We start from the raw sequence: 24216 nt of genomic DNA, 5'->3' as shown, positions 1-24216 counted from the left end.
CTGACCACACAAGATGCAGTTTTCCACTCAAATGGACAAATCAGTGTCTCACAGGAAGGACTCTACAGGTGCAGAGGAGGAAGAGGAAACCCAGTTTACTACACAGAGGACAGCCAGTCAGTCAGGATTGGGAAAACTGGTGAGTTCAAAGTTAACAAACCAAAAATCACTACATTTGATGGAAATTGACCCATTTTGTCATTCATTTACTCATTTTGTGAATACATACAGTCCCAATCAGGCCTGTTGTGACTCTGTATCCAAACTGGTCTGAGATATACAGAGGAGAGACGATCACTGTCAGATGTGAGATCCATGGAGGAGACACTGAGTGGGATTATGAGTGGGAAACAAACAGCATGATAAAAGCTCCAAATCAAAATGAATACAGGATTAGATCTGCTTCATCATCCAACAGTGGAAACTATCGCTGTAAGGGCAGAATGAAAAGTTCACAGCATGAAACAACAGAGTGGAGTGATTCAGTCACACTGACAGTTTCTGACAGTAAGTAGAGTCATAGTTCATTTAACCTGGAAATAGAAACAGTTTGTAAAAATGTGTTTTTATTAGTACATGTTGAGATATTTGACATGTTTAGATAGTCTCACTCTTAAAGTTCATCATAAATATTTGTGAGTCAACATTTTAGTGACATTGAATTCAGAGTTAAGAGACGAAAGATTGAGAGAAAATCTTTGTTGAACAGATGAACCCCGTCCTGTCCTCACTGTGTCTCCATCATGGCTGAGTCCTGGAGCCTCAGTAACTCTGAACTGTGAGGTTGAACATCCGTCTGCAGGATGGAGCTTCTACTGGTATAAAGCTGTTCCTGATCTATCAGAGAAATCCTCCAGTTATGAGCTGCTACCTGATGGCAGTGGGACTGCACAGGACTCCTACATCATTCATGGACAGACACACACAGCAGGATATGTGTGCAGAGCTGGAAGAGGAGACCCAGAGTATCACACTGATCACAGTCAACCAAAGTTTGTCTGGTCTGCAGGTCAGTTTGATTCTCTCTGTCTTTTTTCAAGTAATGCAACAGCAAAACATGTGAATTAATGGGTTGTTTTTGGTTTAGCATTGAAAGTGAAAATTATAGTTTGACCAAAACGAACACTGCGTCTTTTAGCACTGACCTTTAACCCTTTAAGACCTACCATAGAACCAAGTCCGCCAGAGCTTATATTATATTTTTACCTGCTGTGGAGCCATTTTTGGGAGCATTTCAAGTTGCTATACATCAATACAACCATTATAGCCCAGATTTTAATAATATGTATTCATTAAGTGCATAGTAATTACATAAATTGCAAAAAAGTGCAATGAACTACAAAAAAATTGAAAATCGTTTTTGCTTTTTTAACATATATTTGTAGTTAGAGAAATTTAAGAGGTTTATCCCTCAAAACTGTAAATACAAAAAAGTTGCACAAAATAGTTTCCCACCACAGGAAATTTATTTTGAGTGTCTTCATAGTTTTATTTTTGAAATACACCAATTTTTATACACTGCAGGAAAAACGAAAATAAACATTATACTGCAAATTTGCAAAAAAGCTGCATATGCATCAAAATAAACTAATTCCAGCAGTGCAATTTGAGTCCTAAGCATCCCAGAAACGACTCAGAAAGTCAAAGATAACTTTTAAAAAGACCAGTATAGGCTCATAAGGCCTTGATGGTAAAAAACTACATTTCGGCAAAATGACGTCACTTCCGGTTTCGGGCAGGTAATGGCGGAAATGCAAAAGTTCGCGCTGACGTCTATTCCAACGTAGGAAGTGTTATGAACAGCTGATCGGATCGGCAAAGCGTGTTTCTGGAATATTATGTTTTTGTTCCTGCAAGCGCTTTTTATGCAGTTTTTGCAAAGCTTTATGTGGAAGGAAACCGTGACCTAGGACAAGCTGATGGCATAAGATGTAAGTACAACTCCTCCGGTTTCATATGCAAAAAAAATTTTTGCGCTAGCTTACGTGGTTGCAGTGCTACTGGGATTTAAAAATAGTTACGCAAAACAGAGCGTGTCCGCTCCGATCGGCTCTAAAGGGTTAAACATTAAAGCAAATGTATATTTTCACTGTGATATTTTGAATCCTAACATCTGTGAGCTTTGTGTCTTCACTGCATGTTGTTTCCAGATGTTCATTCAGCAGCGTCTCTCACAGTGAGTCCTGACAGAGTGCAACACTTCATCTCTGACTCTGTCTCACTGACCTGTGAGGGAAACTTCACTGAGTGGAGAGTGAGGAAGTTCTCTGAGGACGGCCGACTGTACTCTGACTGTAGGAGAATGACTGGATCCACATGTGACATCAACACATCAAAGTCAGATACTGCAGTGTACTGGTGTGAGTCTGGATCAGGAGAGTTCAGCAGTGCAGTCAACATCACTGTACAGAGTATGTTATTATACATTCATCATGTTCTTTTGGTCATTTTCCCCCCGTTTATGTTATTTATTAGCTCATAATGTTTCCCCACTACGGTGCTGTATGAAAGTAAATCTGTCAAAAACAGACAAAAAGTGGGACATTTAGGCAATTGTAAGTCTTATTTTAGCTCGACCCTTATCAGTGAATAAGCAGTAAATGTCATGAAAAAAAGAAAAATTGTTTTCATAATTCTGCTAGAGGTGGGGTCGCCGCTGCATAGAGTTTTCAGAGTACCAAATATTCCTTTTTAACATATATACTAAAAAAATTAATTAATTAATTAATAAAAAGAAAATCGTAAACTCAACAGAAACCCATCAAATCAGAGTACATCTAAAATAACACCTCGTGTTCCTCTTTTCTTGTGTGGCTGTGTTTGATATGTGCTACTGCATAAACAAGCAGTTGGTGAGTAGACAGATTTGATTTGGAATGTCTTTTGAGATTAACGTTTGATGTCTAAGGCACTATATATTTTATAGGTCATATGTATATTTGGTAAAAAAAAAAAAAAGTTCCTTTTAGGAAATGTACAGTAGTTCTTCAACACAGCACAACCCTAACCTTCAGAAAACCTTCAAAAAGCTGAAGCTGCCAAAATAACATGATGATGTGATTTTTTGTGACCTTCAGCTTTTTTTCCCTCAAGGTTACCCGCTGACTAACAAGAACATTATTCATTATTTCACAGATGATGGTAATGGTCCTATCCTGGTGAGTCCTGTTCATCCTGTGACTGAGGGAGCTTCTGTTAGTCTGAGCTGCAGTTTGAGAACACAAAAAATACTTTCCAATGTGTTTTTCTATCACAATGACAAACTTATTCAAAATGATCCCCGAGGGGAGCTGAAGATCTCTGCAGTGTCAAAGTCTGATGAAGGTTTCTACAAGTGTCAGTACTCAGGAAGAGAGTCAGCACAGAGCTGGATGTCAGTTAAAGGTGAGCAGGAGCAAAACATTTGATGGATTTCTGCAAATGATTATCATAGCCACCATAGAGTATATTAATGAGTATGTGTTTGTCTTTCTTTCACCTGACTCTACTTTCGTAAGAACATTTTTAGAAAGATTTCTCAAGTCTCTAAATGTTTACTGCTAATGTTTACAGTCACAGTAGCTCCATCAGGATCTAAAAGGACTTCGTGTCCTGTGTGGTTGGTTGTTGGACTGGTTTGTGGAGTCTCTCTTCTTCTTATTTTCCTGCTTGTAATGTATCGCTATAGAAAGGCAAAGGGTGAGACATTTTTACAAATACATCAACATATGATGATGTCATGGCACAAAATAGAAGTAAAATAATTTGCACTGAGAGAAACAATACTTTTTTTTTTCTCTTTTAACAGATTTATGCTTCACTGGGTTGGTATAAAACTTTATATTCCTATTTTCACTCTAAACATTCAGCAGTGTTTTCTTTTACTGTTCTGAATTTACTGCACAATGTTATTATCTGTGCATTTGTTATGTTTTCATTAGGCCGATCCAGTCGGACATCAACAGTCAAGACTCCACCAGAAATCATGGAGACAATCAGGATGAAACCCATGAATACAAATCTCTTCACCCTGGTCAGTCATAAAACCAAAGTTTAGCATTAATAATTAGTCTTCATAAAGTTCTGGTCAACTTTTTTTCAAAGACCATCAATCAAGGGCAAAAATCCAGAACACAAAAAGTTAGGGGAAAAAATCAAGTTAAATTAATTTGGTGTCTTTGCACTTTAACAAAAATATGTAATTGCTGTAATACATTAAACTCTAACATGATACTCTGACCTTGTCTTTTTAAGGTGAATATGAACTCTATGAAACAGCCCATCACTCAGAAGACACTGCAAATGGTACATGGGATCTTTTGAATAGCACACAGCAGTTAGAAATATAAATAATTATTTTAAATGTATTGAAATGAAACTCTGACTCTGATTTTATTATCTTTGTCAAGGTGATCATCACATCTATGAAACAATCCACGACTTGGAAGATACTGCAAAAGGTACACATTATCTTTTGAATATCACAGAGTTAATGTACCTGCTGCTCTTTGTGGATTTGAATTCAACAAGATGTCTGCAGATGTGTTAATACTGCTAATTTCTATCCTTTACACTGTTTATGCTTTCTAATATGATACACTATACAACCATCATCTGCTTAATTTCAAATTCATCTTTAATACCCTTTATGCAACCTCTCTGATAATGAGCACCAGTCGCACACTGTTCTTTACTATAAATCCATCACAATACACCAAACTAACCTGTTTAATCTGCACTAAACTGCAGTGGATTTTCGTGCAACCTTTAAGAAACACAGTTAGGTACCTCAGTTTGTTTGAAGCAGGTTTCACAATCTGAATAACATAACTTCATATGTACAGACCTGATGTCTGATTTAAAAACAATAAGACTTACATGTAAGCTTTAAATTTCCAGTTTATTAAAATTTCACTGAGCAGTCCCTACCTTTAACTCTAACCCTTCTTCCGATAAATACGATTCATTTGAAATTATCTGACACTTAAAAACGTCTGACAAAGTGCCAAAAAACCCATAAAAAAAAACAGCCTACTGTAACCCCCGACTATTACACATGGTTTTGCCTCTTTAAAAAATGCAATAATAATCATCATCATCATCATCATCATCATCATCATCATAATACATTTTATGTATTTAAAAGCACCTTTCAAAACACCCAAGGATACTGTACAGCAAATAAAAACAGGCATAAAAAACATGAAATACACACAATAATAAGAATAGCAGATAGAAAGTTTAATATCAGGGATAGGTTATGAGGAGTAGGCAATTTTTAAACAGGTGGGTTTTGAGGTTGGACTTAAAAAGAGGGAATGAGGTGATGTTTCTGAGGTCAGGGGATAAGGAATTCCAAAGTCGGGGTGCAGAGCGGCTAAAAGCCCTGCCCCCCATAGAAACAAGACGAGAGGAAGGAACAGAAAGAGAAAGGGAGCAGGATGATCTGAGAGTGAGTTACAGTAGTCGATCCGAGAGGTAACGAGGCTATGGACGAGGATAGCAGTGGCATGTGGAGTGAGGAAGGGGCAGAGGCAATTGATGTTACGGAGTTGGAAATATGCTGAGCGAGTGACATTATTGATGTGAGAGTTAAAGGATAATGTACAAAAACAGGATTTTCCTTTCATGTGTTACTGTGAAGAAGCGCAGTGATGAAATAATAACTCCCCATAAATGCATAAAACCATAAGTAACAAACCTGTTTTGAAAATGGGAGTGGGAAGTACAGATGTTTGTTTAAAAAGTGGGAAGTAAAAGAAAAAAGTTGTCAGAAAAAAAATACAAATACAGATGAAAATTGCACAATGATGTAGTATTTGTACTTTGTTACTTCTGGTGGTTAGAGATGTATAAACATTTGAATTAAAAACACTAATCCAGATGATCATTTTTTATAATCCTCTAACTAAAAAAAATTACATTTCAGAGGAAGATGAATCACCTGAAGCCACATACTCTCTTATAGCGGTTAAAGACTTTGGGATGGAGAGTGAGTATCTAACATGTGCAATTTAAAATTACAAAAAAAAAAATTAAAATACATTTAAAAATCTAGTTAAGAAAGGTTTTCACCTCCAGCACTGAAATACACATTAATTATTTTCTTTTGCTCATTCATCTGATTATCTCAGCAGGGAAGCATCATAAACCACACAAGAGTATTATTTACACTGATGTGAATACGGGAACTGCAGGTAAACTCACAACAGCCATGCACTGAAATGTCTCATTACATTGACAATATCCCTTGACAAGATTAAATGGCCTCACCACATAACATCCTTACTTTTTGTATTTTGTGTTTGCCTTACAGGTCAGTGAAGAGAGCAACAGCAGCAAAGCCAAAGAGAAGCATAATGTAATCATACTATAATGATCAAACCACAATTCTATATGATTCTGAGACTTTTGTAAATTATTTATGCATTGCATGGGCCACTCACAGTGCCCCATGCAGTGCTTATGGAAGGTTTTATCAAGATTGTCTCACTCAGAGGATGTAAGGAAGACATATGGCATGCATATAGACCCAATACTCTGTTTTTACACAAGGGCAACAATACATTTTTGTGCAGTATAATGTATTATACATTATGTTAACATAAATAAATAGTGTGACTGATACTGTATGGAGTTGAATTTTGTCCAGTTTTGAAAAGCTTATACTTCTATGGATTTTTTTTTTTTTAATTTCCATTCTGTCAGCAGTATTTTTGTTGCATCATGCTGCTGTATATCGTATTTATGAACTATAACTGTGAAACCCTATAAGACTGAGGTTTATATTTATGATAAATCCTTAGAGTAACAGCCATCACTAGGGGGTGGTGAATTGTTAATCATGATATTTCCAAATGGACTGTGCTCTATTGAAATGCTTGTGCAGTGGTGTGTTTTGGTTTTCTATCCCCCATTAGCGGGAAGTAAATGCGAGGTGCGCCTGTTTCTTGCCCACAGGGAGGAGAGGGAGGGAGGGGGAGGGGGGGGTTCTGGTTGGCTGGAGCGGCATCTAATAACCAGCTCGCAAAAAAAACAAAAAAAAACAAAATTAAAATAAACCAACAAAATCTAAAACACCAGACATTGTGATACAGACTTATAATCTTCACCAATGTTTTTTTCTGAATTCTATCACACACATATACGCGTGAGCGTGAGGGCCCTCGGTGCGCCTGCTTGTTGCCGCTTCAGTGCTGAAGTCTCACAAACAACCTGTCGAAAGGGGAAGGAGTCCGGCTGCTTCCAAATAGAGCACATTTTATTCATAATATTGTCAATCCAAGCCCATTATATATTCATCATTTTTTCCTGGGTTGGGCGAAATCCCAGAACTAAACCCTAGACAAACCAGATCTGTGCCTTAAGGTGTAGGTCTGTTAGGTTATGTTGTGGTGATCCTCGGGTTGGGGGATGGGTGTTCATACTGGAGTGCAAAATTAAAACCAATGGAAGATGGACGAGAAAGGTTCAAAGCCATCAGGCGCTCAGTTTAGGAAAAAAAAGAGAAAAGAAGAGGAGAAACAAGCAAAAGATACAGGTAAGCTGATGGGTCAATGGACAATGGCAGGTCATCCTGACACAATCACAATCATATTAATAATACTTTATTAATCCCTAAGGAAATTATGTGGGTTACAGTTGCTCCAATAAGAAATAAGACTAAACTACAAACAATACAAAATATTACAGATTTTACAAATTGAAGAAATAGCACTAATATATACAGATCACTCAATTATAAATATTGAGAATTAACAGAGGTGATTATAAATAAATATCAAGAAAATTGACAAGAATATCCCAGACTAGAAAAGAGCGTGTGTAAAAAGGGTGCAACCGTTGCAGTGTTTACAGTGTATCAGATGGATGCGTTGTACAGGGAGATGGCCACAGGCAGGAATGATTTCCTGTGTCGTTCAGTGGTGCTTTTTGGTAATCTCAGTCTCTCACTGAGCGTGCTCCTGTGACTAGCCAGCACGTCATTGAGTGGGTTTGAGGTATTATCCAGCATTGTCCTCATTTTGGACGATATCTGCCTCTGTTCGCCCAAGGCACCAAATAGGCTAGGACTGCCCCTGACTGCTTGCATACCTTTATTGCTGCTTTCAGTTTTACTTAAATGTCAAACATGTAGTATAGATCCTATAAGAAACTATTAACTCTAGCATGGCACAATTAACTCTTCTCTTGCTACAACTGAATATGTATAAAAAAGATTGATGATGAAACTACATTCTTGTTTATTCACCACTTACCTAACCCAAACTGCTGTTTGCGGCTTTGCTCTGTTCTCCAAAAATGAGATATTTGCAGATGTTGGTATGTGACTTGTTAAAAGAATTACAAAATCTGGTTACTACAGATGTGTTCTCATTGGAAACTATTTTTTTATGAAATAGATGTTGGATTTCATTTAAAGTGACACTTTATGTAGTCTGATCTCAGTGAATCTCACTATATACTAAAACTAATTTCCTGAACTTTAAACAGCTTATTATGTTGAGATTGTTTAACTTTGAGCTCTTCCCATGAGCCTCGGGAACTGGCCCACTGTGAGGTAACTGAAAGCTTAAAGAGAACAAATTTATGTGAATACACCGTCAGAGCTACTTTTAAGGACACATGTTAGCTCAAAGAGGAAGCAGGACCTCATCTTGCCTCACATGCACTTCTGTTTCAAAACACTATTTCTCCTTTCCTCAAGCTCACCCACATCCTGCACACCATCATGACCAACCTTAAAATCAGAATTTTACCACATGGATGAGATGTAAAAAAGATTCTCTGTGGTTGTAAAATCAGAAACCTAAACACAAACTCTTAAAGCAAACTGCAAAAAGCACTGTTATTTCCGCTGGCCCAAGCCAAAATGACCAAAACCAAAATCTTTACAAAAACTCCATTAATAAAGCAGGAAACTCCTGAATGTGGGAAGACACACATTCTGCAACAAGTGGCAATCCCTTATCACTGAGACCGAACTCTATCATCTAAGATGACAATGCTCACTTTCACACAAAAGGTTTATCAAAGTTCCTCCAGAATTTGGGAATGGGGAGGATGAAATGGAAGTCTTGACTCAACCCCACTGAATACTTGTGGGGTCAGCTTAGGGCAAATATTCTGTGGACTGTGGCATTAAAATAACACATAACTTCATAAAGAAACATCATACCAAATGTCAAACATAATGGCAACAATGTGATTATCTGAAACTGGTTTACTACTTCAGGACCTGGATGACTTTCCTTTACTGATGGAACCATGACTGCTGCAATCTAGTTGTACTGTTCAAAATTATACATGTGCAAGACACTGTTAATACTCTCAATAATGGATTTAAAGCTGCAGATTTCATTGTTAAAAGCAAATGTCTTGAGATGAGGTGACTGATTTTCTCTGACTTGCTGATTGCTGTGCTATGAAACTGGTATAGCACACAATTAAAGAGTTTTTGTGTAAGCTGTGCAATTATAAAAATTACTGTGATTATCATTATAATCAATGATGACATCGTTATTTCAGGTAAAGGGTGATTACGACAACATCTCATCGCTGATTCAGCTCAAAGTCATTAACAAAACAAGCGAGTGCACAAAATGGGATATTAAAAAGCATGTGATCGCTAATAACAACAGAGGTGTTTGTTTTGAAATGCTTTCATTCATTACAACCTCAATGTGGTGACTCAGAGGAGAACTAATGTAATGTAAACCCAAATTTAGCCACCGCTATAAAATCTTAAAAACAGCTCTTTATCTTGTTTTTAAATTAAAGTAAAAAATGAAATATAATCATAATTCACGGCCTTTTAAGTGAAAGTGAGTCTACAGTGCAACTTGAGAATGAACGAATGAAAGACACCGGTATAGAAAATCACTGAGGGCTAATTTGAAGAGTGGAACCTGCATTGAAAAAAATGATGAATGGGAGGAAGTGGACTAAATGGAAGGCACAAGAGACAAAATACTATCAAAATAAAACAGGATGTGAACAATATCATATGCAGCAACAATAACTGAACAAGAACAGAAGACAAATGAGGATGAAATGATGACCCAGCCAACCAGGTGGTGAGTTGGATGCTGCAGTCTTTTTTTTTGCTTAACTTATGTCTGACTTTTGTTCCTGTTAATTTAGAAATGCAGGTTTTAAGTTTAGTTTGATAGTTTATTATTTATTCTAGGTTCCTTTTGTTTATCAACATTATTAATCTTCCTAGAATCAGTTGTATAAGATGGTTTTTGACATTTGTCGTATTGTTTATCTTTTGGTGTTTCCTTATTGGGTTCCTGTTTGGGTTCCTGTTTGAGTCTTTTAGCTCTTGTTAGTTTGATGTCTTGGTTTGGCAGTCTAATATTTGTGGAGTTTTTTATTTGAGTTTCATACATTGTTTTTTCTTCTCTTGTTTTTTGTTCTGTGGGTTTTGTGCTCTTGCTGTATTGAGTTCCCAGTGACTTACTTAAAATGTTGCATTTTTTGACCTCCTTATGGTTTCCTGTGGTTTTCCTTTAGTTATTTTCTGCTTGGTGGTTTGTTGACCTAAATAATTATTCTAGATGCTTCTGTGAGTGTAAGCAAGAGTGCTCCATTTAACCTATGTACCAGTACAATGTTAATAGCAACATATCTGTGGAAGAATATACTTTGGAGATGTTGTTTCTGTGTTATTGATAAAATACGAACACATTTCGCAGACTTCTTATTTCAAATATAGAATAAATATAAATTGGTGGAAACTTTATTGCAAAAAATACATTGATATCCGTTTTTCAACTCTTTTGGGCATTTATTTAAAATGATTATCAGAGAGGGTACTAAAGACATCTAGATTGTCTTGGTTCTGAGTCTTTAATGACTGACTGGTCAGAATCGCTTTGCTCAGTTAGAATTGCTCAGGACTGCGTCAATTATTTGTAAATATAAACCAAACTGGTTTTCAATTTCATGGTTTCAGCAGTCAAACAGTGGGTTTTTCTGAATGATCAACTTTATAAAGAAAGTACCAATGACTGTAAAAACGTAAAACATGGAATCGGTGAACTTGTCGATTAAGATTTCAGTTAAAAAACTGTAGACTCCTCTATAAAGCTGTAACCAAACTGTGTGACTGTCACATTTTTATGAGGTGTTAGTAGTTCTAACACGTTCTCATCCCAAAACGTAGCATTATACGCTATGTGATAAATCGTCGGTATGTTACGCTTCCGGAATGAGAACAATCTCGTTGTTCACATACAGGCAGTCTGCAGGCGTTTTACACAGAAACACCACACTGAGTTTCAATTTGGTAGTATTCTCGTTATCTTCCATCACATTAACATGACAAGAGACCAGTTAAACCACAGCACTGTTAGCTGATGAAACTGTGCAGCAGGGGCAGCAGCAGCAGTTCAGGTATTTGAGTCCCCTCATTATTGTCACTCTTAGTTTGGATTCTAGCACAGATGTGAATATAAAATCTAAATCTAAATTGATCAGTAGTTAGCAGTTTTATAAATATTTATATTGATGTGTAACTACAGTTTGCTGACAAGCCTGATAAACTACCGTGAGTATACTTTATATATGTATAATCCTTTTTTAGCAGCTCTAAACTAAACCAAGGCTTATGCTAAGGCTAACCTTTTATACTTGCATATGTGTCACTGTGTGGATGTTTTTCGTACGTTATCCTCCTCCTTGTGTTTAATGCATTGGACAACGTGGACGTGTTGTGACCAAATGTGTGTGTGTGTGTGTGTGTGTGTATATATATATATATATATATATATATATATATATATATATATATATATATATATATATATATGATTTCACAATATAGCTTTATAAAGAATGAACTTTGACCCTACTATCTTCTACCTGCCCACTGGATGCAACAGCTGTGGACTGTACGCTCTCTGGTCAAAATGGTTTTCTGTGGAATGTTTCAGCAGTACAAATTCAGCAGCAGCAGAAGGAAAACTCAAAAGTGATTTTTAACTTATTTTCATATCGTAACTCTTTACAGAGTTACGAAACGCAATCAGGAACATGATCGCAAGGTATGATGAATGCCTGTTTTTGAAGTATGGTTTGGTTAATTTAACACTTTATTTGTGAGATGCTGCAAAAGGATTTTGCAGATCAGCTACTAATTTGTTTTTAAAAGCTTGAATTTTTTGTGTGACACTTTTCTCTCTGTGAGTTTTGCTGTTATCAGACACCATTGAAAGTTAGACCCCCACCAAACAGCTGTGGGGATTTTGCATCTGATGTTGTGCTGCGTTGTAGCCCCATTGATGCTTGTTGAATATCCCATTGATCATTTCCACTGATTTATATATCTACTGGCTTGAATGCTTTTGCGCTCTCTTGTCTCTTCACTGTGGCCACAGAACAAAAAAAAGCAAAAAAGCTAATCAAAAAATCGAACACTGGTAGCACAGTCATTTTGTGGTTGACCATTGTAGATCTAAAGATAGGTGAACTGCAGCTTGTAAATGTCAGAGCAGAACGTTGTGAAAAGGTTTAGACTGTTTTTTAGTGTTTAATAAGCATATGCTTCCTGTTCAGTATCAGAATGAAATTACAGCTGGTGCTAACAGACAGGGATCAGGCAGGTCTCATTATTTTTTCTTCTGTCTGTCAACCCTGCAGTAGCCCAGGTTCACAGCTGTTAACTGTAGAACAGTTCAACAGATGTCAGTTATGACATTACACCTGAGTTTTACAGCTCATTACTTACAAACAAAGAAATCCCTCGCTTCAGTTTAACCATACAGAGAGTTGTTTCCTGTGTCTGTGTTCACGACAAAGCTCAGAACCGCAGATTAAGATTATTTATAGATCTGTGCTGATTGTGAGCTGCAAGATCAGAGTCAAGCAAAAAAAGTGTTTCTGAAACATGATAAAAATAAAGGGAAACAAGAAAGAAAAGAAAGAAAAAGGCTGTGTCTATCTGCACATCTGACAGTGTGATGTTAAAAAGATGGAAATCAGTTGCACACTGAAAACACACTCTACAAGCAGTCATTAGAAGGCAGGCAACATTATGAGTTTTAGTGCTGGTTATTAGAGCCGTCCTCTTAAAATGATGCCAAGAACGATGCCATCAAAGTTCCCTTCACTGCTGAAAAACAGATAGTGACCTCAGTCTTGTTACAGGTCTTATAAATGGCATCTGTCATTTATGGATCTGTCATCTAGAGCGGGTCAGCTACTAATGCAAGGTTGCTGGTTCAATCCCTGGCTGCTCCAGGCTTCATGTTCCAGTATCCTTGGGCAAGATACTGGTCCAGAGTTGCTCCTGATGCTTTCATCATTGTTGATAGAAAACACTTTGCAACTCGACTAAGCATGTAGTAATAATAATGGATTGCATTTATATAGCGCTTTTCGAGAACCTCAAAGTGCTTTACAATACCACTATTCATTCACTCTCGCATTCACACACTGGTGGAGGCAAGCTACAGTTGTAGCCACAGCTGCCCTGGGGCAGACTGACAGAGGCAAGGCTGCTATATTGCGCCATCGGCCCCTCTGGTCATCACCAGTAGGTGGTAGGTGAAGTGTCTTGCCCAAGGACACAACGACTGAGACTGTCCGAGCCAGGGCTCGAACCGGCAACCTTCCGATTACAAGGCGAACACCCAACTCTTGAGCCACGATCGCCCTGTATGTATTAGCCATACTCATCTACATGTGGATGTCACACTTTTATGGATGTAATAGGTTGCATTAAACTGCAGTACCAGCAGATGGAGACATTCTATTTCAAGCCAGCATGAAAACAGTCATGGAAAACATTTAGAGAAACATTATTAACACATTGTAATTATAGTCAAATACATATCAACCACCTAGCTTAATCATTTCTGGCGTAGTAGGAGTCTGGTATGTATTTCATACCTTCCTTGGTCACTCGCCACCCGTTGACTTTAAATCTATATTCCCTCTGCTGGTACTGCAGCTTTTGCATTTGTCTGCATTTCACGCTCAGGAGAGGCAAATCGTCACATTGCTGTCACATGCTTCGCTGCGATATCAGATGCACTTATTTGAATAAGTGTGTGAATAATTGAGACTTGTTGTACAAAGTGGTTTGTTTTCTCAGGTATAGAAAAGATATATATGAGAACCAATGCATTTACTATTTACATTTGATTTATTTCATTAATAATCCATTTTCAAATTGAATTGACTCCAATATTTTAAAAACAATAATAATGGGTCACAGTGGCATCTCATTTTTATTAAGTGTGAGTTCTCTTTCTTCAAAGTAGCACACTTTGAAATTATCTTTGGAACAGAGAGCTGCAGGACTGTGATGATGGGGAATACTTTGCTGGCATTATTCTGTAAGTACATTGATTTTCTCCGTTTGTGTGCCACTAATTAAAGAAAAATATGTTTTGTTTGATTGGATTCAGTTTATGTTTTTGTTTGTTTGCTTGTTTTGTTTTCATTAATTTTCTTTTTAAATCAATATGATTGTTTATGTAAAATTGGTTCTTTGACTAAGTTTAGAAAAAGTAATTAAACTTACTGTAGTTATGTTTTTTTTAAGTTACCCTGTTAGTATTTCTTGTAATTCTTTCTTATTTCAAAAAAATTCCTGTCAGTTATTTTTTGTCATGTTCCCAGCTTGTTTATGATCTCATAGTTTAAACGTACAAACAAACATTACTGATATTCTATTCATCATTCTGATTTTCTGCCAGGTTGATAATGTCTTGATATTAATATTTGTTCTAGTGTTCAGCACATTTTTCTGTGGAAATGCAGAAGGTGAGAAATAGTTGTCTTTGCCTTTCAATTTTGTGAAGTGTTTAATATTTCCCTTGACCCAGCACCTTCGTTGATATATTTGATAAAAAATTTTATACATTCTATATTGTAAGTAATATATGGATTTTACATACAACATGTTAAATTCACCCGTGAGGTTGATTTTTTGTATTTTGTAGTTTGTTGCCTTCGTGCCGATCAGTTTTCTTCTTGTGAATGTATGTGATCATCTCAGCAGATTCCAATAGTAATCCAGCAAAAGCCACCACTGAGAAGACAAGAACAGCCACAAGCACAGGTAGTTATCATATTCTTCTTTGTAGTGATTATCCCACACAGTAACTTTTAAAAGTCTTGAATTGAAAATTATAGGTTAACCAACTAATATTACACATTTACCTTTTCTGAACAACGTTGTCTTTATTTCGCTGTTTAAGATGTTGCTCCCAGATGTGTTGTAATCTCATGACTCCAGTGTGAGTCATATTTTAGTTTGTATTAAATGTATATTCAGGGTTTTTGTTTATTTTTTTTGTGTCTTTTCATTACCAAATGACAGAACTTGAAATCAAGGCCACTCTCAGAGCAGACAACACAACCATACCAGCAGGGGGCAATGTAACACTGACCTGTGATCTGAAGCACTCTGGTGACTTTGAATATCAATGGTTCAGAGAAATCTCATCCAAAAGCAATTCCACATTAGAAGTTGGATTGGATAGACAGATCAGTATCTCTAAAGGAGGCATCTACACCTGCAGAGGAAGGAGCAAGAAAAATTCACTCACAATAGAAAGCGATCCAGTCACCATTCAGGAAAATGGTGAACTTTATATTTCTTTTGGAATACAAAGTTTTGATTGTGTGTGAAAGTGAAATTTTTGTACCAATTTTTTTAGACCAGTATTTGAAGTCATAAAAATTCAACCATAATATTTGAATGATGTAACTCCAGTAGCTTCTCTCTAGGGATGGGGATTGATAAGAATTTAGTGATTCCGATTCTCTTTTGATTCTCATTTGCTCCATTTTGAGAGTCACTGCCATCTCTAAGCATCATAACAAAGACATCACATTCATGCAAATTAATTACAGCCTGTGGGTGAAATGTTTGTGGATGGCAGAGTTATTTCAGGTCTTTATTGTGATCAGTGCTGGGGTTGTTACTCAAAAAAGTAATGTATTACACAGAACATTTTTATTAAAAGTAATGCAGGACATTACTGATTACTCCAAGAAGTAGGTCATGTGTTGCACTCTTTGTTACATTACTATTGCATTTCCCTGTAAAATGACCGCAAACACATTGTCACATAATTACCATTCAATAATATAACAATGAGGCTAAAGCCCCACACACCAACACAAATCCCTATCCTAATGAGGACCAGTGTTGCCAACTCCTCAGTAAGGAAAATCACTATTGGCTATCCTAAAAGTCACTAGAAGTCGCTAAATAACGTCATCTCCTAATTTGCATAATTGATCATGTTTATGTAATTGTAACCTGTAACATGTTGTACAGCATAAAACAACAGAGTGGAGTGATTCAGTCACACTGACAGTTTCTGACAGTAAGTAGAGTCATAGTTCATTTAACCTGGAAATAGAAACAGTTTGTAAAAATGTGTTTTTATTAGTACATGTTGAGATATTTGACATGTTTAGATAGTCTCACTCTTGAAGTTCCACATAAATATTTGTGAGTCAACATTTTAGTGACATTGAATTCAGAGTTAAGAGACGAAAGATTGAGAGAAAATCTTTGTTGAACAGATGAACCCCGTCCTGTCCTCACTGTGTCTCCATCATGGCTGAGTCCTGGAGCCTCAGTAACTCTGAACTGTGAGGTTGAACATCCGTCTGCAGGATGGAGCTTCTACTGGTATAAAGCTGTTCCTGATCTATCAGAGAAATCCTCCAGTTATGAGCTGCTACCTGATGGCAGTGGGACTGCACAGGACTCCTACATCATTCATGGACAGACACACACAGCAGGATATGTGTGCAGAGCTGGAAGAGGAGACCCAGAGTATCACACTGATCACAGTCAACCAAAGTTTGTCTGGTCTGCAGGTCAGCTTGATACTCTAGTAACCAGTGCAGCTGTTGTTTACCTTTAAAGGTCCCCCAAAGAACAATTGATTTTTTTTTTCATTTGTGATATTGGTATATATCTTTGCCTAACAAGCACATGTGCAGTTGTAATTGCTATTTCACGTTCTCCTCTCTGCATGTTGTTTTCAGGTGTTCGTTCAGCAGCAACTCTCAAAGTGAGTCCTGACAGTGTGCAAAATTCAATGTATGCCTCTGTCTCACTGACCTGTGAGGGAAACTTCACTGAGTGGAGAGTGAAGCGGTTCCCCAACGATGGCCCCCTGTTCTATTCCAACTGTGTGAGAACGACTGGATCCACATGTAACATCAGTTACATATTAAAGTCACCTACTGCAGTGTACTGGTGTGAGTCTGGATCAGGAGATTTCAGCAATGCAGTCAACATCACTGTACAGAGTATGTTATTGTACATTCTTCATGTTCTTTTGGTCGTTTTTTCCCCCTTTATGTTAATCATTACCTCACAGTTTTTCCCCACTACACTGCTGTATGAAAGTAAATCTGTTAAAAATGGACAAAATGTGGGACATTTAGGCAATTTTCAGTCTTATTTTAGCTCGACCCTTATCAGTGAATAAGCAGTAAATGTCTGAGTATGTTATTATACGTATGTTTTTGTGGGTTCTCCACAGAGTGCTCAGACCACTAAGTTTTACTTTTTAACATATGTACAACAAACAAACAAACAAAAACTGCAAAACCCAGCAAAGCAGAGTACAGTACAGTGGTCCCTTGCTATAATGCGATTCACCTTTCGTGGCCTCGCTGTTTTGCAAATTTTTTTTGTGCGATTTTGCATGGTTTTTGGGTTGGTTTTTTTTACAGTGCATTGTGTTCTGCATCCTGATTGGCTGTAGACCATTGCCAATCAATCTCGTGCTGTCTCCTGTCGTGTACAGAATGCGTTCAGTTTGTCAAATTTACATAAATCTTCTATCACTCTGAAGTGCTTAACTCCATGTTTGTAAGTTTTCTCCCCAACAAACACAACAATGTTGATGAAACATTTTGCACTGTCAAAGGCACCTGTGGTTGCACCCAAAAGGCAGAGGAAGATGCTAGCCATTGCACAAAAAGTTGGACTTTTGGACTTGCTAAAGGAAAGTAGAAGTTACTGTATTTTTTGGACCATAGGTGGATTATAAGGCGCATTAAGCAAAACAAAATAGTCAGATAAGTCAAACTTTACTCAACTCATTCTTCTTGCTTCCTCTACTTCCGTACCATTGATTCATTAATGCAGCTGTGAGAGAATTCATAATTCTCTCACAGCTGCTCTATTCTCATGTTCTGGACCTGAAAACAGGGTTTGATCTTTGGTTTCATTCTATAATACTGGACTTATTTTTCTACGAAGGTTTGAACTTTGAGAGTGTTTACAGTTTTTTCTGAATGCTTAAACCCTAACTGTGATTCCTGTAGCACAATCTCTAAAACTATTCAGACTTATAGCAAAACCACTCACTGAGTTTGCAAAACTAAAAGCACAAAAACTGCTTTGCACTCAGTTTGCAATTTTGTAACACACACTTTGCAAAACTGTAGGCACAATTCACTGCACAACACTCAATTACCAAATTTCCAACACACTCCTAGCAAAAGTATACACATGTATGGCTATCATTAACACTAATGTGCCAACTGTCTGGCACACTTTCACATGTGAAAACTTTCTTAGATAATTAGTTCACTTTGCAATCAGCCTAAGCACTATAATACAGGTAAGCTGTGTGTGCAGAGTACAATGGAGGGAGCAGAAAGAGTGAGAAGTAGAGGAGGCCGAGGAAGAGGACGTGGAGGTGAAGAAGTAGGATGAAGAGGACGACAAGGACAAGGAGGAGCAAGAGGAAGACGAGGAGGGGGGAGAGGAAGATGAGGAGGGGGGAGAGGAAGATGAGGAGGGGGGAGAGGAAGGGTAGGAAGAGTAAGAAATAGAATTGCTGATGACATCAGAGCTACAATAGTGGACCATGTAATCAACCGTGGAACGACCCTGAGGGTAGCTGGCCAACGGGTCCAGCCTAACTCGAGCCGCTACACTGTAGCAAGTACCATAAGGACATCTTGAAATGAGAATCGGTTAGTACAGTCACTTCGCACAAAGATTCGTAGCACTGCCGTATGCCAATGAGAAACACACCAATACCATTGATGTAAAAATACTGAAATTGTTACTTTACAGAATTGCTAGATGACCAGATGCTGGGGGCAGAGGAAGCATGTTCACTGCAGACCAAGTAACCCATATAGTCATTATGGCGATTGCAAATAATCCTATACTTGGAAATAAACACTTGTGTTTGTTTTGATGTGTTTGAATAAACACCAGTACTTGAAGTTTGGATCCCTCTATGCTTATGGATCTATGACAGAAGTATGAGCTCAAACTGACATAGCCTACCTTGTGCACAGAGAAAGCAAAAGCCAGATGTGTTTTGTATTCATACCATCAGTGTGCAGTTGGCGCATTGTGTGCTTAGTAGATGATGGCTTGTGTGTACTGTTTGATACGGAAACACCATTTTTACGAAGGTGTGAAGAGTTAATCTAGCTGTGTTTGCTTTTGCAAGAGAACTACAATGTTTTGATTATTGGGTGACAGGTTTTCTTATTTGTGTGAAGAGTTTTGCAAAATTAGCCAATAGTTACAATAAATGTGCTTAAGCAATCAGAAAAAACTGTAAACAAGAATGAAAAGTGTGAAAATGTTGATGCCTGTCTGAGAAAAGTGTATAAAGTGTGTGGTGAGGGGTTTTACAGCTTTAAAACATCTATAATAATTGTAAAAAATAAAGTTGGCTACTTTGCAGATTTCAGGTTATTTTTAGAACGTAACACCCGTGATTAACGAGGGACCACTGTACACTTAAAGTAAGACCTCATGTTCCTCTTTTCCTGTGTGGCTGTGTTTGTTATGTGCCACTGCATAAACAAGCAGCTGGTGAGTTGTTTTCATTAATGCTGCATCAAATCAGCTCAACATTACATTACAACACTTTTTTAAAAATCTCACTCTGAAGACAAGGACAATTCCCATATTTCAAAATACCTCCAACTGTCAACCTAGAGCCCAAAGTCTTTTAGCTGTTACTAACTGATATATGGAAATAGCCCAAGTCTCATGAGATTAACATTTCATGTCTAAGGCACTCTATATTTTATAGGTCAGCTGTCCATTTGGTAAAAAAAAAGTTAGTGTACAGTAGTTCTTATACACAGAACAGTAGGTATCACATCATCATGTAACTTTGGTGCCCTTCAGCTTTTTTTCTGATCTAACAGGACCACCATTGATTGTTTCACAGATAATTATTATGATCCTATCCTGGTGAGTCCTGTTCATCCTGTGACTGAGGGAGCTTCTGTTAGTCTGAGCTGCAGTTTGAGAACACAAAAAATACTTTCCAATGTGTTTTTCTATCACAATGACAAACTTATTCAAAATGATACCCGAGGGGAGCTGAAGATCTCTGCAGTGTCAAAGTCTGATGAAGGTTTCTACAAGTGTCAGTACTTAGGAAGAGAGTCAGCACAGAGCTGGATGTCAGTTAAAGGTGAGCAGGATCAAAACAGTTGATGGATTTATTTATTTTTTTTAATAGAGTACTCATTGATGGCGTATATCATTGAGTATGTGTTTTGTCTTCTTGTCACCTGACTCTACTTCTTTGAGAATATATGTTTTTTAATGTTTAGAAAAAAATTCTCACATAAAGTCTCTTAATGTTTTCTGTTAATGTTTACAATCACAGTAGCTCCATCAGGTCCTGAAAGCTTTTCATTTCCTCTGTGGTTGGTTGGACTGGTTTGTGGAGTCTTTCTTCTTATTATTCTCCTGCTCTTAGGAATGAGTATTCTGTATTGCTATAGAAAAGTGAAGGGTAAGACATTTTTCTTACTTGATACAAAATATAAAAACATCATAGCACTAAATAATAGTAAAACAGTTTGGATTATCAAAAAAAATCATTTTCCTTTTTTGACAGATTTATGCTTCACTGGGTTGGTATAAATCTCTGCATTCCTATTTTCATTTTAAACATTCAGCAGTAATTTTCTTACTGTACTAAATTTACTGTATTATGTTATTATCTGTGCATTTGTTATGTTTTCATTAGGCCGATCCAGTCGGACATCAACAGTCAAGACTCCACCAGAAATCATGGAGACAATCAGGATGAAACCCATGAATACAAATCTCTTCAGCATGGTCAGTGCTTAAACCAAAGTTTAGTATTACAGTTTTTTCTGAATGCTTAAACCCTAACTGTGATTCCTGTAGCACAATCTCTAAAACTATTCAGACTTATAGCAAAACCACTCACTGAGTTTGCAAAACTAAAAGCACAAAAACTGCTTTGCACTCAGTTTGCAATTTTGTAACACACACTTTGCAAAACTGTAGGCACAATTCACTGCACAACACTCAATTACCAAATTTCCAACACACTCCTAGCAAAAGTATACACATGTATGGCCATCATTAACACTAATTTGCCAACTGTCTGGCACACTTTCACATGTGAAAACTTTTTTAGATAATTAGTTCACTTTGCAATCAGCCTAAGCACTATAATACAGGTAAGCTGTGTGTGCGGAGTACAATGGAGGGAGCAGAAAGAGTGAGAAGTAGAGGAGGCCGAGGAAGAGGACGTGGAGGTGAAGAAGTAGGATGAAGAGGACGACAAGGACAAGGAGGAGCAAGAGGAAGACGAGGAGGGGGGAGAGGAAGATGAGGAGGGGGGAGAGGAAGGGTAGGAAGAGTAAGAAATAGAATTGCTGATGACATCAGAGCTACAATAGTGGACCATGTAATCAACCGTGGAATGACCCTGAGGGTAGCTGGCCAACAGGTCCAGCCTAACTCGAGCCGCTACACTGTAGCAAGTATCATAAGGACATCTTGAAATGAGAATCGGTTAGTACAGTCACTTCGCACAAAGATTTGTAGCACTGCCATATGCCAATGAGAAACACACCAATACCATTGATGTAAAAATACTGAAATTGTTACTTTACAGAATTGCTAGATGACCAGATGCTGGGGGCAGAGGAAGCATGTTCACTGCAGACCAAGTAACCCATATAGTCATTATGGCGATTGCAAATAATCCTATACTTGGAAATACACACTTGTGTTTGTTTTGATGTGTTTGAATAAACACCAGTACTTGAAGTTTGGATCCCTCTATGCTTATGGATCTATGACAGAAGTATGAGCTCAAACTGACATAGCCTACCTTGAGAAAGCAAAAGCCAGATGTGTTTTGTATTCATACCATCAGTGTGCAGTTGGCGCATTGTGTGCTTAGTAGATGATGGCTTGTGTGTACTGTTTGATACGGAAACACCATTTTTACGAAGGTGTGAAGAGTTAATCTAGCTGTGTTCGCTTTTGCAAGAGAACTACAATGTTTTGATTATTGGGTGACAGGTTTTCTTATTTGTGTGAAGAGTTTTGCAAAATTAGCCAATAGTTACAAAAAATGTGCTTAAGCAATCAGAAAAAACTGTAATAATTAGTCTTCATAAAGTCCAGGAGTTCTGGTCATCTGGTCATCAATCAAATATCAAAAACACAAAAAGTTGTGCAAATAATCAAAAAAAATCCTAAAAACTGAGTTGAACCAGAATTTACTCACAGAAATGTATATCTAACTAAATGAACTGAAGGATCAACAAAGGTTATTGTTCCATATCATTACAACACATACAATATTTTTAATACACTTTTGATTGATTGATAATATTATTCATCCCGGGGGAAATTGGGTTAAGGCTGCCAGCCTTCCCAGCGCCATCTTAGCCTTCTGACCGTACATACATTACACAAACATCACGGGGAAGACAGGTCAGAGAGGTATAGCAATGGAAAATGCACAATGTGAGGAAAGACGAGGAGAAAAAAGAACTCTCCCCAGACTGAGCTCCAACAGGGAGATCAAACTGTTAATTAAACTTTCTAAAACTGTAATTAAATTAAATTCGAATTTTGTGTCTTTGCACTTTAACAAAACTGTGTTGATGTATTTGCTCTAATAGTACTGACATGATCCTCTGACTTTGTTTCTTCAAGCTCATTATGAACCCTATGAAACACTCCATCTTGCGGAAGAGACTGCTAATGGTCCAAATGGTACACAGTATCTTTTGAATAGCACACAGCAGCTAGAAATACACATACTTACAGATCATAGCTTTAAATTGTAACTCTGACTCTGGCGTATTATTTTTTTAAGGTGATAATCACGACTATGAAACAATCGCTGACTTGGAAGAGACCGCAAATTGTGAAAATGGTACATGTCATGTTTTCAATATCACAGAGTGGTTAGAGATACATAAACATTTGAGTTAAAAACAGTATTTCTGGTGATTTTTTTAATAATCCTATAAATACAAATATATATATTTCAGAAGCAGATAAAGTTCATGAAGCCACATACTCTCTTACCGACCTTAAAAATTCCAGAAAGAACAGTAAGTATAGTACAAATACTCGCACATGCAAAAAAGATAAAATACATGCAAAAAACTAATTAGGAAAGGTTTTGACCTGCAGTACTGATGTAAATGTATTAATTATTTTCTTTTGCTCATTCATCTGATTATCTTAGCAAGGAAGCATCATAAACCACACGAGAGTCCTCTTTCCACTGATGTGAACATGGAAAATGCAGGTAAACTCACAACAGTCATGCACTGAAATGTCTCATTACATTGACAATATTCCTTGACAAGATTAAATGGCCTCACCACATAACATCCTTACTTTGTGTCTTTTGTGTTTGCCTTACAGGTCAGTGAAGAGAGCAACAGGAGCAAAGCCAAAGAGAAGCATAATGTAATCATACTATAATGTTTAGAGCATATGCATGCTGTATATGTTCCCTACATCCTCTGAGTGAGACACGCTTGATAGAATTTTGCATAAGCATTGCATAGGGCACTGTGAGTGACCCATTGCATATGTAAATATTTTGCACAAGTCTCAGAATCGTATATAATTGTATATTTGACAGTTCAATTGGAATAATGGAATATCAGAATAGAGTGGCGTGTCTAATTTAATGTATTTTAGCATCATATTATAGCATATATCATAGCATCTCATATGTGGTAGCATACAGATTTGTATTCCCTGTCTCCCATGGTAATTGCAGCGTGCTGGGATTTGCTTGTATGTAATGATATAGACACAATATTCTGTTTTGTTGTTGTTTTGAGGGTTTTTTTGTATTATCTGGTTTAACTGACAATGCAGCTTTAAATAAAGGTTTTGCAATGCTACATTAGGGCACCAATACATATTTGTACTGCATAATGTATTATACATTATGTTGA

General features: G+C 37.2%; 1 protein-coding gene and 1 long non-coding RNA gene across 2 annotated transcripts; both read left to right on the top strand.

The window, feature by feature from the left end:
• Positions 1 to 3: 3 nt before the first annotated feature.
• Positions 4 to 24149, top strand: LOC120743568 (Fc receptor-like protein 5). The gene is made up of 13 exons (XM_040047228.1): positions 4 to 139; positions 232 to 507; positions 710 to 1009; positions 2151 to 2411; positions 3136 to 3384; positions 3553 to 3678; positions 3788 to 3803; positions 3921 to 4012; positions 4234 to 4284; positions 4389 to 4439; positions 5909 to 5971; positions 6117 to 6176; positions 23672 to 24149. The coding sequence occupies exons 2-13, from the start codon at positions 360 to 362 to the stop codon at positions 23677 to 23679; spliced, it is 1425 nt and encodes a 474-aa protein (XP_039903162.1). The 5' UTR covers positions 4 to 139; positions 232 to 359; the 3' UTR covers positions 23680 to 24149.
• LOC120743574 lies at positions 14596 to 15643 on the top strand. Its single transcript, XR_005698235.1, has 3 exons — positions 14596 to 14754; positions 14993 to 15052; positions 15314 to 15643. It is a non-coding gene; the product is annotated as an uncharacterized LOC120743574 (long non-coding RNA).
• Positions 24150 to 24216: the final 67 nt, after the last annotated feature.

The sequence above is a fragment of the Simochromis diagramma genome, unplaced genomic scaffold (genome assembly GCF_900408965.1).
Source record: "Simochromis diagramma unplaced genomic scaffold, fSimDia1.1 OVJJ01000657.1, whole genome shotgun sequence".
NCBI classification, from domain to species: domain Eukaryota; kingdom Metazoa; phylum Chordata; class Actinopteri; order Cichliformes; family Cichlidae; genus Simochromis; species Simochromis diagramma.
Note: the sequence above shows the minus strand (reverse complement) of the source record. Positions and strands in the feature narration are given on the sequence as shown.

Coding starts and splice junctions, on each gene's coding strand:
- LOC120743568 (XM_040047228.1), top strand. CDS start 360: ATGATAAAAGCTCCAAATCAAAATGAATACAGGATTAGATCTGCTTCA. Junction 2,412..3,135: donor AGTCAACATCACTGTACAGA/GTATGTTATTAT, acceptor ATTATTTCACAG/ATGATGGTAATGGTCCTATC. Junction 3,385..3,552: donor GAGCTGGATGTCAGTTAAAG/GTGAGCAGGAGC, acceptor TAATGTTTACAG/TCACAGTAGCTCCATCAGGA.